Source organism: Argopecten irradians, chromosome 15 (assembly GCF_041381155.1).
Source record: "Argopecten irradians isolate NY chromosome 15, Ai_NY, whole genome shotgun sequence".
Taxonomy (NCBI): domain Eukaryota; kingdom Metazoa; phylum Mollusca; class Bivalvia; order Pectinida; family Pectinidae; genus Argopecten; species Argopecten irradians.
Genome location: NC_091148.1, coordinates 2,034,486 through 2,051,219, shown reverse-complemented (window position 1 = coordinate 2,051,219; position 16,734 = coordinate 2,034,486). Strand labels below are relative to the sequence as shown.

Sequence of the window (16,734 nt, the reverse complement as noted above, 5' to 3'; positions counted from 1 at the left end):
AAGGTCATCTCAGTATCATTATCATGGTGAAGGTCATGTCAGTATCATCATTGTCATGTCAGCATCATCATGGTCAAGGTCATGTCAGTATCATCATCATGGTCAAGGTCATCTCAGTATCATCATCATCATGGTCAAGGTCATATCAGCATCATAATCACGGTCAAGGTCATATTTGTATCATCATCATGGTCAGCATCACCTCAGTAGGTCAAGGTCACCTTTTATCATAATCATGGTCAAGGTCATCCCAGTAAAACCTCCATGGCAAGTGTCAGTTCAATCGTACCAGTGGAACAGGGAGAGATTTATCAAATGTTGATGAAATCTCAGTTCCTAGATTTGAAATCAAAATAACAGATAAATAATAAAAAACCCAACAAAATATTATATCTAGAATAATTTCATTTTTACACTGCACAAGTATTTAGTATATTCTACTCAAAATCACGCCTTTATGGGTCACATGATTATTGAATTGTGACATGGATTATACATTAAAATGGAAAACCTATTAGCTCAAATAAAAATCAAGAGTACTGTAAGTACTGAAACTGATTTTTATAATGTAATGATAAATTATAAGTAATAATATGTCTAAATGGATTTAGCATAGATCAATATAAATAGATCACCACACTGCACAAGTATTTATATATTCTACTCCAAAATCACGCCTTTATGGGTCACATGATTATTGAATTGTGACATGAATATACATACAATGGAACCTCATTAGCTCAAATAAAAAAACCCTCAGAGACTGAATTGGTGCTGTCTAAACTCTGGTCATATGTCTATACATTGTGATACAGTTAATATAACTCAGAGTATTCAAAGGTAATTCTTTAAGAATTTGTGCTAACTAAGTTTGGCTGTGATTTCATCACGTAAAAACATACATTGTATAATGCTCTAATATCGTTGTTATATCAGCAGAATAATAATTCGTCACAGAAATGATTGCAAGCACTCGCTCATTTAATAAAGATGGCATTCATTTATTAAAAACATAGAATTCATGGAAGAAACCATTAACACTAAGTTGTAATTAAGTAAAATGAGGAATAGCAATCACAGCTTTAGTGCTAAAACTGAAGTAGCAATCTACAGCTATAGTGCTAAAACTGAAGTAGCAATCACAGCTTTAGTGCTAAAACTGAAGTAGCAATCACAGCTTTAGTGCTAAAACTGAAGTAGCAATCTACAGCTATAGTGCTAAAACTGAAGTAGGAAATTTACAGCTATAGTGCTATAACTGAAATAGCAATCTACAGCTATAGTGCTAAAACTGAAGTAGCAATCTACAGCTATAGTGCTAAAACTGAAATAGCAATCACAGCTATAGTGCTATAACTGAAATAGCAATATACAGCTATAGTGCTAAAACTGAAGTAGCAATCTACAGCTATAGTGCTAAAACTGAAATAGGAATCTACAGCTATAGTGCTAAAACTGAAATAGGAATCTACAGCTATAGTGCTAAAATGAAATAGCAACATACAGCTAGTGCTACAACTGAAATAGCAATCACAGCTATAGTGCTAAAGCTGAAATAGTAATCTTCAAACTAAATGCTAAAACTGAAGTAGGAATTTACAGCTATAGTGCTAAAACTGATTACAATCTACAGCTATAGTGCTAAAATGATATAGCAATCACAACTTTAGTGCTAAAACTGAATAGAATTACAGCTATAGTGCTAAAACAGATTTACAATCTACAGCTATAGTGCTAAAACTGAAATAGCAATCTACAGCTATAGTGCTTAAATTGAAATAGCAACATACAGCTAGTGCTACAACTGAAATAGCAATCACAGCTATAGTGCTAAAGCTGAAATAGTAATCTTCAAACTAAATGCTAAAACTGAAGTAGGAATCTACAGCTATAGTGCTAAAATTGAAATAGCAACATACAGCTATAGTGCTAAAACTGATATAGCAATCACAACTTTAGTGCTAAAACTGAAGTAGGAATTTACAGCTATAGTGCTAAAACTGATTTACCAATCTACAGCTATAGTGCTAAAACTGAAATAACAATCTACAGCTATAGTGCTAAAACTGAAATAACAATCTTTATGTAGCTAATGCTAAAATTGAGATTTCAGAAGCAAATTATTTGTCAGACGTAAATAAACACAAAACTATGCAGTATTTTTGTAATAACTAGAAATAAAAAATCACAATAATTACTGAAATACTTTGCAAATTTCATATTTTGCCTTTTCTAGAATTCTAATTATTTTACATGATGCAGCTTGGCAAACTGTCAGATCAAGCTACTATCTATTACATGGTTCAATTTAATTCTCACTTTCACCAATAAAGCCAGGATATGTTCATTTGTCCCTTCATTAAAATCATCATACATTGATTGAAAATCATCAAACATTGAAATGAAAATTGTACTGTAAACAATTTCACAGAAAACTGATGACACAAGTTGATATGTGATGTAAATAAATCATGTAAGCATGGTTAGTAAATACTCTTATCAATAAAGGCATAAAAATCCTGATGGACTATATTGGATTTGAAATTATATCCCTGAATACAAAATATGATATAAAAACAATGTGTGAAATCTATAGAGTAAAGTAATATGTGCTACCGTCTCACCAATGAACATAATAAACAATACAGCTTTACAGTTCACAACTACTGTGGCCTGGAAACTCTCCTGTACATATATTGGAATCTTTATATGCAGACGCTGTGTAGCGAAAACCAGAAATATAGCCACATGGCTGTCTACATTGATAGTGACCTTGACCTGCAGACCCTGTATGACCTTGGCCAGAGACAGACGGACAGACAAACAGAAAGATGGAGACAAGCGCTACAATAATAATATATCGCCCAGTATAAAAAGAAGGGAATATCATTAGTCCCTCTAGAGGTCATCAAAAGGTCATCTTAAGGTCATCTAGAGGTCATCTTTATAGTCTTGAAGACTTCTTGACAGGGAATGAGACATGATTTAATTAGTGTACATTCAAAATCAATTATTGACATGAAAAACAATGTAACAAAAGCCCTGATGCTATACATATACATAAGTACATTGTATACATTATATCACAATATGACAAAATAACTGAAAGTTCATAAAATTTGCCGTTTTCAACAAAACACACTTCAATAATCTAATAAACAACTAAACATAACATATTTTATATGTCTCGATGTATACCATTTAAACAACTTGTTTTCATGCGAGTGATTTTTCACATTTCGTGTATGATCAGAAACCGCAAAAAATAATCGCCATGGAAATGCTCTGAGCACAGTTAGAGCAGAAGCATATGACGCCAAATAGCTGTGAACAAGAGGCCCAAGGGCCTTAACGGTCATCTGACTACCTTAGCAACAGTCATATAGGAAATACATTAGATATAGTGTCATGGCGGTCATCTTGAATTTTGGATCAACCCGAAAAATAACAACACTTTTGGGTCAGCTGACCTAAAAATGGTCAGACTTAGAAGTGGCCATGGATATATCTTAGTTTACAGTATAATAAATGTTCTCTCCTTTGTAAATGCTGACATTACTGTACAGTATAAGACCCATACAGCGAAAATTTTTATAAAAATGTTGGAGATCACAACATATCAGTCTTTAAGTGTCATAAAAATATAAATCATCAGAGTCTATCCACAAAATAAACAAACAATGTACAAATAGAGGCTATTATAACACCAGATCAAAATGGATCAAAACACAACGCATTAAAAACAGAACAACGATAAATATTCATTTGGTAAAGAAATAAAACAAAAGATGATCCATTGTAAGTTAGATTTAGTTTTAGACACTGTTCTTGAGTCTGTTATATTATATACAGAATCCAAACTACATAGCTATTAAAAATAGATTTGTGGTCTATATGGGATTTTTGTGACAATCAAAACAATGATATTTAAAAATCTACCGTTTTTGTTTTAATTTCACTATGACATCTTAATTATAAATTAATATAAAATCTATTTTCCATTCAACTGATTATTTAAAAAAGAAAAACATAATTTTGACTTAATTGAGAAAAAAAATAATTTTCACAATATGTCTTCAGGACATAATTATGATTCTTTTAATATTAGGCTTATTTCAAACAAATGGTTGGCAACTGTTCTGCGAAATGGAGGGATACTATCCCTGCTAACATAATCAACTGTACAGAATATCCTTAAAATGCTCATCACTACCAAAATCAGCTATACAGATCTACACGTCGAGTTTACGGTATGAACCGACGAGACACTCCATGGCATCAGCTTTGGAAGACTTGGTAGATTTAGCCTTGGAGTCCAGCAGTCCATACTTAGCTTCCTGGTCAAACTCCTCATCACACTTCAGCAGAGTCTCGGCCCAGTCCTAAAAAACATTGACATGCTCGGATTATTCAACATTATTTAAACAGCTTTTAACTTTTAAAATATGAATGTGAAATAAGAGTAGTGATTTTGAAGAGTCGCAAAAGGTATTAGCATGACATTTAATACTACTTGAACAGTTTAATTAGAATAAATAAAATGTCAATTTTCATAATGCAGGTCGTCTGATGTTTCCTATCATTGTCCTAATTACCGTGTGTTAGATGACTATCACTGTGCCGGACGGCAAAACAGCGAATTTGGTATCTAACGTTAACATAAATCTTGTAATTGTTTGGTGTTGTCAGCTCATCTTAGGCCTTGGAGATTTCAAGCATCAGTACAAAAGTCTCTTACAGATGTCAAATGACCAATAACATTCAGTACAGAACCACTGTAATACAGTACAGAACCAATGCTATAGGTTGTTGTGCTTACCTTGTTGGAAAACTCTGGTTTGTCACCGCCATATTCCTTGGGTAGGTTGGCTTTATCAATAAATTGTGCGAGCTCCTCCACTCGGTCACCATGGAAATGTAACTGTGATAGATTATAGAGACTTCATTTCTCTAAACACATATTTTCATAAGGATCATGTTTATTTCATCTATGTCCCGAAATGTGGGTGGTAAGTGTGTAAAATGTCAGATCTGGTAAGTGTGTAAAATGTCAGATCTGAACTTTGAGTTATCTCCCTTTGTCCAGAATTGGTTTATCACAAGGATGTCTATAATTAGCTACTGTTATTAAAGTTATTTATAAATGAATATGTAAAGTTGGAATACAACAATTACATATTGTATAATACTATACAGTACTAGCACTATCTATTTAGGCCAAAAAAATAATATGTCTGTTTAAGGTTACCCGACCGACCCTAATTGGTTTTTTTCCACTTTCCTACGAAAAAAATATATTAAAAGTCAGGATTTCAATCTCAGACTCTGGTTTTGGCCATTATTTTAAAGTGAAAGACAATAAAAAAAATATTCTCTCAACCTATACTACTGACCCTATTTTTTTGCCAATGTAACCCTAAACAGAAATATTTTTTTGGCCTTAGTAATAATATATAATAACCTACTATTTTGTTACTCATTCCTGACCCCTATCACTTTACTCATTCCTGACCCCTATCACTTTACTCATTCCTGACCCCTATCACTTTACTCATTCCTGACCCCTATCACTTTACTCATTCCTGACCCCTAGCACTTTACTCATTCCTGACCCCTATCACTTTACTCATTCCTGACCCCTATCACTTTAACTTCATTCTGACCCCTATCACTTTACTCATTCCTGACCCCTATCACTTTACTCATTCCTGACCCCTATCACTTTACTCATTCCTGACCCCTATCACTTTACTCATTCCTGACCCCTATCACTTTACTCATTCCTGACCCCTATCACTTTACTCATTCCTGACCCCTATCACTTTACTCATTCCTGACCCCTATCACTTTACTCATTCCTGACCCCTATCCTTTTCTCACTGACCCCTATCACTTTTCTCATTCCTGACCACTATCACTTTTCTCTTTCCAGACCACTTATTCACCTCATTCCTATCACTGTTACTCATTCCTGACCCCTTATCACTTTACTCATTCCCTGACCCCTATCACTTTACTCATTCCTGACCCCTATCACTTTTTATACTCATTCCTGACCCCTACTCACTTTACTTATTCCTGACCCTATCGACTTTACTCATTCCTGACCCCTATCACTTTACTTATCATTCCTGACCCCTATCACACCCCTAACTCATTCCTGACCCCCTATCACTTTTCTCATTCCTGACCCCTATCAGCTTTACTCATTCCTGGACCCTATCACTTTACTCATTCCTGACCCCTACACTTTACTCATTCCTGACCCCTATCACTTTACTCATTCCTGACCCCCATATCACTTTTTACTCATTTCCTGACCCCTAGGCACTTTACTCATTCCTGACCCCTATCACTTTAGCTCATTCTGACCCCTATCACTTTACTCATTCCTGACCCTATCACTTTGTACTTATTCCTGACCCCTATCACCTAAACCTCATTCCTGACCCCTATCACTTTACTCATTCCTGACCCCCTATCACTTTACTCAATCTCTTTAGAACCCTATCACAACTTTACTCATTCCTGACCCCTATCACTTTACTCATTCCTGACCCCTATCACTTTACTCATTCCTGACCCCTATCACTTTACTCATTCCTGACCCCTATCACTTTACTCATTCCTGACCCCTATCACTTTACTCATTCCTGACCCCTATCACTTTACTCATTCCTGACCCCTATCACTTTACTCATTCCTGACCCCTATCACTTTACTCATTCCTGACCCCTATCACTTTACTCATTCCTGACCCCTATCACTTTACTCATTCCTGACCCCTATCACTTTACTCATTCCTAGACCCCTATCACTTTAACTCATTCCTGACCCCTAGCACTTTACTTATTCCTGACCCCTATCACTCCTGCATTTGTATACATTCACATTTGTTCATTTGTTTAAAGTAAAATCACTTTTTCAAACAAAAATAAAGTTGGCTACACATTGACAAGAAAACATGATGGTAAAATACATTTGTTAATTTTTAAGCTTGACCTCTGACCTCTGATCAACCATTTGATTTAATCAACTCAAAAAGCGTCCTATCAAAGTCCTCTCCACCTTTTTGAGGTCGTATCTTCACCAACTTGAATTTTAATTTTATCAAATCTGAGGGAGTTATAATGAACTCATAGACAAAAGAGTCCCAAAATGAATTTGGAATAATGAAGAGATGATTTTTAGTAAATTGAATTATAAGGATTAATTTGAATATATCTTATGTTATGGAGATATAACACAAAAATCTGAGTGTACTCTCACCATAAACTGGATCAAATTGATTTGTGGCTCATTATCTGTGACAGATCTAAAGGACTATGACATTTGGGCCTTTTTTGGCCCCAAAAATCCATCGATTTTTTTAAAGTATTAGCATTCATAAATAGAATTATTGCATTTGAAATATCTAGTACACCCCTGACTTAAGCATATTATAATAGTATTTACTGATTTTCCATTAAAGATGATGCACCGACCCCTTTTGACCCCGCCCCTCAGCATAAACGATATACTCCGACATTTGAGTGCTAACAATAATGTGAAATGCAATAAACGATATTCATCATAATTAAACAATAATTGGTTTAATTTAATCGTTGTGGTGCATATCAGTATTATGGATTAATTAACACACGGAATTTTTTCAAAATAAGGCTATAAAATAATTTACTTCACCTTTGGTGCATGCGCAATCAGTACTTCATTCCATATAGGATATAGTGGCACGGAATTTTTTCGGGATGCAATTAATTATTTTTAATATTTTTAACTTGAAGTAAAATTAGAAGCACAAACTTTTCAATGGTGGTAATTGTGTAAAGTAAGTAACTTTTGTAACTGAAGAAAAATACGAAATTGTCTGCTCCTGTTTTTAATAGTGAAAAAATACCATTTGTCAGCGGTGGAGCATCTTTAAAGTATAATTGCTGAGAAAAAACCTTTTGGTTCTTTACAATGAACATTTATCTAATTCAAAATATGTAGGTACAGTGGAACTCGGTTAATACGAACTCGAAGGGACCAAGGTAAAACTTCCAGTTATCTGAGTGTTTGAATTAAGCAAGTTCTCATGTCTACTGACGATCTCTTTACTTGGTATATATAATATAGTTCCATGTCGTAAAACGATGTGAACAAGAGAGATGTCAAAATCACATGATGGTAGTTGCAAAATTATAACAATAAAACCGAGATATATATTTTGAAATGCCGTTCTACAGCTGATTCATGAAAAAGAAATTGGCATTTTCGGCGATCTCGATGTCCAAAAAAATCTCATTTCGAGTTATCAGAACATTTTATGTATAATTTTTGTCATTTGAACCAAAAATTTACTTCGTATTATCCAAGTTCTTGGAGTTGTCCGAATTCGAATTATCCAAGTTCTTTAAACAAAGATAAAGAGGGAATTCAGCCGGGACCTGCAAAGAACTTCGTATTAAGCCGGGTTGCCGAATTATCCGAGTTTGTATCAACCAAGTATCACTGTATGTATGTACCTCCTACACATCTGTAGGAGAAATAGAAAGAAGTACCTACCCTGCTCACAGTCTTCTCCTTGAGGAACTGCTTTATAAGAGCGAAGACATAATCAAAGAAAGATGGTTCATGTAGGTAGTGCAAGCCCTTAAATCTGGCCGGGAAGGCATCCTGTAAAAAACAGACATCAACAGATAAAAGGAGTATGTAACGCTTTTTAACTGTTTTATCCAAGTTTTTGCTTGGCCCCAAATGTCTTCACTATATAATATTACTAAAAAAATCCCATGTATGTGTTAAATTTTTATGAATCAAAGTTTGCAATGTGTATTAAACTTTTTTCATGACCATTTGTTGAAGAATCATATTAAGTAATTGACACTTGATGATTTAAATACAGCATTACCTGTACAGTGTACAGACCACTAATAGGTGCGGCGTGACATGCTGTTTACCTTTCAATAATTATTCAAGTTAATCCTTAAATAATAAAGTGATTCAATTTTATACATCACTTTTTTTTGTTTTATTTGGGGTAAATTAAATGATTATAAAGTTTACAGTACCTAGACGGCAAGTAACATTTGGTCATAGTAAAAAATAAGACATTGGTCTAATTTAACCCATGAATAATTCAAAGTCCTGATGCATCTTATTATGTCAGATCCTTGAGCTTCGAAACATCCAGGTTTGACTGTATTTTTTCAAATAAGAAATTTTTGAAAAGCTGATTATTGTGAATCATTTTATTGTCACAAATGCCTGTAATGCTGTTGTTTTGGATTTTTTTTGCATTTTGCTGGTGATAAGAATTTAAATTAATCAAATTAAATTAATTGGCCACAAAATATTTTAACTTAAAAAACGAAACAACTTTACAGTAAAACACAACAAATAAATTACTGAAATATAATGATTATAAAGTGGTTTTATAGTATTGGGCCTTAAAATATTCTCACAAATTTAAAGACAATATATCTTAATGTTGGTTGTATACCTGTAGTAAACTAGAAATACGCTTTGCATAAAATGGAGAGATGCATTTAGCATGGCTCCACCCCATGTTCTTCAGGTCAATCAACATGACAAAGCCATTCACCTGGGTTTCTTCATCCTAAAACACACACAGTAAACATATCAACTTGTCAATAACAGTCAATTATTGGTGAAGCAGGAGCAGGCCCCGATTTCTCAAAACAAAAGTGCAGACCTAAGTCAAAACTTTAGTTTGTCTCCTTGTGTTTATGAAAAGAATGAGTGTCAATTTGGGCCCTCTGGTGGCCATGACTGATAAGCATTATTTTTTGTTTACAGATACCGGGGGGTTAGGACATCATGATATGACATTTGATTAAGGAAAGGTCGGAGTCCCTTGTGAGTTATGTTAAAAATAAAACATTTTGGAAAATATAACTTAGTGTCAAAAAATAGGTCACAGTGACCTAATTTTTGTAAAATGTTAATTATGTAAGAAAAAATTGTATCTGGTACCATAATATACCAGAAAAAAAGTTATATATCATATTAGATAGCATCGAACAGTTCATTTTTATATTATAAACTTAGGCAAAAAATATATTGTGGATGAGATGGATTTGGGGAGGGGGAGCAGGATTTTTTTTTTTATATTTGAAACTTTAAACCACCGATAAATATGTATTGCTATGTTCAGAAGTAAGATAAGCTGACTCGAATAGTATTATTTTTCTGAAATAAATCGCATTTGAGAGAATGTAATTATATATAATACAATGCATATTTAAAACATTTACAAAATCATTATTGCATTTGAAAATTTTATAGTAAAGTAGTTGAGCAAGTATATGACCTTCTGAACATAAGCATAAACATTTATTGGTGTTTTAAAGTTTCAAAAATAAAAATCCCCCTCACCTCTCCTCCCCTGCTCCCCCTCCCCAATCCTTTCTAATCCACATTATTCTTTGCCTAAGTTTATAATATGCAAATATATTGCTCAATGCAATATAATATAACGTATATAGCATTTTTTTCAGGTACATATATGTATATTATGGCACCAGATGAACTTTATTCTTAAATAATTGACATTTTACAAAATAAGATCACTGTGACCTATTTTTTAACACTAAGTTATATTTTCCAAAATCTTTAAATTTTAAAATAAAAATGTATTATAATTCATAAAAAAACAATTCAAATATATAATTTGGTTCGAACAAAATGGGACAAAACAGAAAATTGCCCCTCCTGTTTAACCCCCCATAACTAACAAGGGACTCCGACCTAACCTTAATCATACGTCATCTCATGATGTCCCAACCCACCAGAGGGCCCAAATTGACACTCATCCTTTATGACTTATTAATTATATAATGTCAGTTTTTGACTTAAGGGACGGTCTACGTTAAGTTTGTCTCGAGAAATCGGGGCCTGTTCATTAATTATTAAAAATTCCTGTTAAATGAGTTAAATATCTTAAACATATTATAACTGACTTTAAAAATTATTTCTCAAAATCTTCAAATATGTACAGTATACTTTTATTGTTTACATCGCACACTGCAGGGTTTGCTCTGTGCCAGCAGACCTTCCTATCTTTGATTTATACCTGTATAAGTTTTGATAGTGTCATGAAGTTTGTGCGGAAGACATCATCTAAGCCGTACCGGGCAGGGTCCCACCTTCCTGTCAATATAAACACCATTTATCAACATGCCATATACTAAATGTAAGGAGGTGTTTCTTTCTCAGGCCTCTTGGCGTTCCTTCTACCCACAAACCAGGTATTTCATCAAATATTCCTTAAGCTGGCCATGGTGACTATAAAAAGCCTAACCTGAGTTGTGAAAACTCCAATAAACTACAGTCCCTCCAATTCCAATCTGTCTAAAACAACATATGTAACACTATATCTATGGTCAAAGAAATTAGAAATGAATCCCAGACACAAAAAATATATTAAAGTTACGACAATGAATTCTACCTGGTCGGAATACAACGACCCGTCGACCCTCCAAGTCTCGACTTGGTAAGACACCGGTCACGCCATCGTCCAGCACATGTTTGATGGCCGACGGCCTAAAGTTGGTAAACAATTCTCGGTTTTCCAGCTTCATTCTATAATGAGTCATAATCAGTTGAAAGGCTCTGTCGTAATCAAATTTCTTTGCACGAAGAAATCTTAAAAGGAAAGCATCATCGGTACGAATCTTCAGATCTGAAATGAAGCAAACAAGCATAATGGTTAACGTGTACATTGTATAACTCTGAATAGCAGTAATAAAACCCAGTTATCTGGTACATGTATATTGTTTTGCAAATGAAGATCTAGACAAAAAAAATCATTCAGCAAGCTCAGCAAATAATTATTCTGGAGATATTGATTTGATTGATCAATGATTGTAAAAAATCTCTAGAAATGATTTTACTAGATTATTAGAAAATAACCATTAGAAACCTTATAGATGCTCCACCACTGGTATTTGTCTCTATCAAAAAAAAAGACAAATTGTATTTTTCTTCAGGTACAAATTAAATTACTTACTTTACACCGTTACCATCAGTTTGTGCTTCTTCATTTTACTTCAAGATATGTTAAGGTGGAGTGACCCTACCTCTTTGTTTGAGAAACCATGTCCCTGTTATGGTGGCCATGAGTGACCTACCTCTTTGTTTGAGAACCATATCCCTGTTAAGATGGAGTGACCTACCTCTTTGTTTGATGAGAACCATGTCCCTGTTAAGGTGGAGTGACCTATCTCTTTGTTTTGAGAACCATGTCCCTGTTAAGGTAGGTGACCTACCTCTTTGTTTTGAGAACCATGTCCCTGTTAAGGTGGATGACCTACCTCTTTGTTTGAGAACCATGTCCCTGTTAAGGTGAAGTGATCTACCTCTTTGTTTGAGAACCATGTCCCTGTTAAGGTGGAGTGACCTACCTCTTTGTTTGAGAACCATGTCCCTGTTTCAGGTGGAGTGACCTACCTCTTTGTTTGAGAACCATGTCCCTGTTAAGGTGGAGTGACCTACCTCTTTGTTTGAGAACCATGTCCCTGTTAAGGTGGAGTGACCTAACCTCTTTGTTGAGAACCATGTCCCTGTTAAGGTGGAAGTGACCTATCTCTTTGTTTGAGAACCATGTCCCTGTTAAGGTGAGGTGACCTACCTCTTTGTTTGAGAACCATGTTCCCTGTTAAGGTGGAGTGACCTACCTCTTTGTTTGAGAACCATGTCCCTGTTAAGGTGAAGTGATCTACCTCTTTGTTGAGAACCATGTCCCTGTTAAGGTGGAGTGACCTACCTCTTTTGTTTGAGAACCATGTCCCTGTTCAGGTGGAGTGACCTACCTCTTTGTTTGAGAACCATGTCCCTGTTAAGGTGGAGTGACCTACCTCTTTTTTTGAGAACCATGTCCCTGTTAAGGTGGAGTGAGACCTACCCTCTTTGTTTGAGAACCATGGGAGAGTCCCTGTTAAGGTGGAGTGACCCGGATAAGGAGGAAGGGTGGTGGGACCTACTTTGTTTGAGAACCATGTCCCAGTTAAGTTAAGATGATCTACCTCTTTGTAGAACCATGTCCCTGATAAGGTGGAGTGACCTACCTACTCTATGTTTGAGAACCATGTCCCTGTTAAGTGTGGGGTGACCTACCTCTATTTGTTTGAGAACCATGTCCCTGTTAAGGTGAAGTGATCTACCTCTTTGTATTGAGAACCATGTCCCCTGATAAAGTGGAGTGACCTAACCTCTTTTGTTTGAGAACCCATGTTCCTATGTTAAGGTGGAGTGACCTACCTCTTTGTTTGAGAACCTTGTCCCTGTTAAGGTGAAGTGATCTACCTCTTTGTTTGAGAACCATGTCCCTGTTAAGTTGGAGTGACCTACCTCTGTAAGTTTTTGGAGAACCATGTCCCCCGATAAGGTTGAGGTGACCTACCTCTTTGTTTGAGAACCATGTCCCTGTTAAGGTGGAGTGAACCTACCTCTTTGTTTGAGAACCATGTCCCTGTTAAGGTGGAGTGACCTAACCTCTTTGTTTGAGAACCATGGCTCTGTTAAGGGTGGGGTGACCTCTACCTCTTTGTTTGAGAACCATGTCCCTGTTAAGGTGAAGTGATCTATCTCTTTTGTTTGAGAACCATGTCCCCCGCCCCCCCCTATTAAGGTGGGGTGACCTACCCTCTTTGTTTGAGAACCATGTCCCTGTTCAGGTGGAGTGACCTACCTCTTTGTTTGAGAACCATGTCCCCGTTAAGGTGAAGTGATCTATCCCTCTTTGTTTGAGAACCATGTCCCCTGTTAAGGTGGAGTGACCTACCTCTTTGTTTGAGAACTATATCCCTGTTAAAGGTGGAGTGACCTACCTCTTTGTTTGAGAACCATGTCCACTGTTAAGGTGGGGTGACCTACCTCTTTGTTTGAGAACCATGGTCCTGATAAGGTGGAGTGATCTACCTCTTTGTTTGAGAACCATATCCCTGTTAAGGTGAAGTGATCTACCTCTTTAGTTTGAAAACCATGTCACGGTTAAGGTGGATTAGACCTTACCTCTTTGATTGAGACCATGCCGCCTAGTTTAGAGTGAAAGTGATCTACCTCTTTGTTTGAGATCCATGTCTCATGTTAATGGTGAAGTGACCTACCTCTTGTTTGTTTGAAAACCATGGTGAGGTGAGTGACCTACCCATGTCCCTGTTAAGGTGAAGTGACCTACCTCTTTGTTTGAGAACCATGTCCCTGTTCAGGTGGAGTGACCTACCTCTTTGTTTGAGAACCATGTCCCTGTTAAGGTGGGGTGACCTACCTCTATGTTTATCTCTTTGTTTGAGAAACCACCATGGTCCTACCTGTTCAGGGTGGAGTGACCTACCTCTTTTGAGAACCATGTTTGTTAAGAGAACCATGTCCCTGTTAAGGTGGAGTGACCTACCTCTATGTTTGAGAACCATGTCCCTGTTAAGGTGGGGTGACCTACCTCTTTGTTTGAGAACCATGTCCCTGTTAAGGTGGGGTGACCTACCTCTTTGTTTGAGAACCATGTCCCTGTTAAGGTGGGGTGACCTACCTCTTTGTTTGAGAACCATGTCCCTGTTAAGGTGGAGTGATCTACCTCTTTGTTTGAGAACCATGTCCCTGTTAAGGTGGGGTGACCTACCTCTTTGTTTGAGAACCATGTCCCTGTTAAGGTGAAGTGACCTACCTCTTTGTTTGAGAACCATGTCCCTGTTAAGGTGAAGTGACCTACCTCTTTGTTTGAGAACCATGTCCCTGTTAAGGTGGGGTGACCTACCTCTATGTTTGAGAACCATGTCCCTGTTAAGCTGTGAAGTGACCTACCTCTTTGTTTGAGAACCATGTCTCTGTTAAGGTGAAGGTGACCTACCTCTTTGTTTGAGAACCATGTCCCTGTTAAGGTGGGGTGACCTACCTCTTTGTTTGAGAACCATGTCCCTGTTAAGGTGGGGTGACCTACCTCTTTGTTTGAGAACCATGGTCCTGATAAGGTGGAGTGACCTACCTCTTTGTTTGAGAACCATGTCTCGTAGTGCCTGGATGTCACGGCTTCTCCATTGTGGTTTTTCATTTAGTTCTTTCTCCGCCTTTTCTACCAGTTCAGGAGGCAGGCTACATACATACTCGGCTTCAGTCATGTTGGCCTAGCTGGTACCGGGACTCTGAAATGAATTAAAGGCTATACATATAGCCATGTGATCACAGTTCAGTAAGCCTTACAATGTATATATGATGAGGTCAGGGTCAATATAATTAACTAGCATGCTATCATAGTAGTTCTCTCCTGTTACATGTGTAAATGGAGTAAATCAATGTGGTTTGTACATAATGATAAATACATATACTGTCTCTGTCACTTAGCTGACGGAGCAGGCTTTAATGAACCTGGCTTTAAAATTTGATTCCTGGTTGGAACACTCGACAGGAAATATGTGTAGTTTTTCCTATTCTTCTTCATATGTATCGAATTGGTTATAAGAGCGCAGCGCTCTATAGCTCTCTGCGTTGCCAAAACTCTACATATTTTCTGTCGAGTGATCCGACCAGGAATCAAATTTTAAAGCCAGGTTCATAAAAGCCTGCTCCGTTAGCTACATGTAAGTGATATATACTCCAATTACACATGTAACATGTACAGGACAGAATTACTATGATAGAAGGCTAGTTAATTGCAGATAGATACAAATGCAACGCATAAAAGGTGGAAGTCATCATCCGATATTATTTGCCATATAATATACACTGCGGTGGCCGGCTGTCCGCATTATGTAGCGACCGGTGGGGAAAAAAATGCTACAGTATATATGTTTGCAAAATTGTAATAGCCAGGGCACGAGTATGTATGCGTAGTGTGCCACAAGCCGGGCTCCAACCCACGACCCTGGACTTTCTGGTCCGCCGCTCTACCAACTGATCAGCTAAAGGTAAATTCCCCCTAGCATGAAGCTAGAAGGCGACTGTATCACTATTTACAATATTAAAACCTGCTACACTACTCCCCCCTTACAAACACGTGTGTCCCTGAACACAGATCAACCCAGGTTCTGTCTCCAACAAAGCCTCTCTGTCTCATATACATGTAGCTTAACTTCTTTCACTTGGAGTGGTCTACGGCACCAAATGTTACAAGTGAGACTAGTGTACGTGCCATCAGCCGTGCTTGAACCCATGACCCCCTACTGACTGGTCTGCTGCTCTACCGACTGAGCTAAAGAGAAATTCCCTGTAACGCGAAGCTAGCCCCCTAGCTTCCCACCTAGTGTGAAGCTAGAAGGTTGAGCATATTACTATTTACAATTAAATAAATGATAATTTTTTTATCCACGTTTTTTAAATTCTGACAGATCCCATTAACGAAAACCAGATGAGCTAAGCCAAAAAGAGCGTCACGGGTGAGTTGAGTTGAGGCGTTTAAGGTACCGTCACGTATAATTCGTTTGTGGGTACGAGCGTCACCGGTAGTTGATCACACTAATACAATGTTGTGTAGGCAATGAAGCAAAACAACTTTAAACCACATACTGACACATCGTATAAGCCAAGGTCATCACACGTGTCTGTATTTACTTGCCTTACTAATATTATACAAATTACTGTGTGTCTTTTTCCGTTTTGCGCCGAATTCACACACATACATCCAACTAGGCCTAGTAAACTTGTTCCTCAAATGTTAGGCCTAATGAACTCGTGAAGTTCTTCCACTTAAAATACGACTGAATTCCTTTTTTCGTCCCAATATTTAACATACAATTT

The 16,734-nt window shown here is 36.7% G+C and overlaps 1 protein-coding gene across 5 annotated transcripts; it reads right to left on the bottom strand.

Annotated features, from left to right (window-relative positions):
* Positions 1-1,722: 1,722 nt before the first annotated feature.
* On the bottom strand, positions 1,723-16,712 carry LOC138308872 (alpha-tocopherol transfer protein-like). Of its 5 annotated transcripts, none has more exons than XM_069249904.1 (8): positions 16,553-16,712; positions 14,987-15,143; positions 11,453-11,686; positions 11,078-11,154; positions 9,485-9,601; positions 8,548-8,658; positions 4,820-4,921; positions 1,723-4,382 (listed from the first exon to the last, which is right to left on the bottom strand). In XM_069249904.1, the coding sequence occupies exons 2-8, from the start codon at positions 15,117-15,119 to the stop codon at positions 4,233-4,235; spliced, it is 924 nt and encodes a 307-aa protein (XP_069106005.1). In that variant the 5' UTR covers positions 15,120-15,143; positions 16,553-16,712; the 3' UTR covers positions 1,723-4,232. The 5 variants fall into 5 exon arrangements, with proteins under 5 accessions (XP_069106005.1, XP_069106006.1, XP_069106007.1 ...); XM_069249905.1 differs by having other exon boundaries at positions 16,558-16,704; XM_069249906.1 differs by having other exon boundaries at positions 16,576-16,697.
* Positions 16,713-16,734: the final 22 nt, after the last annotated feature.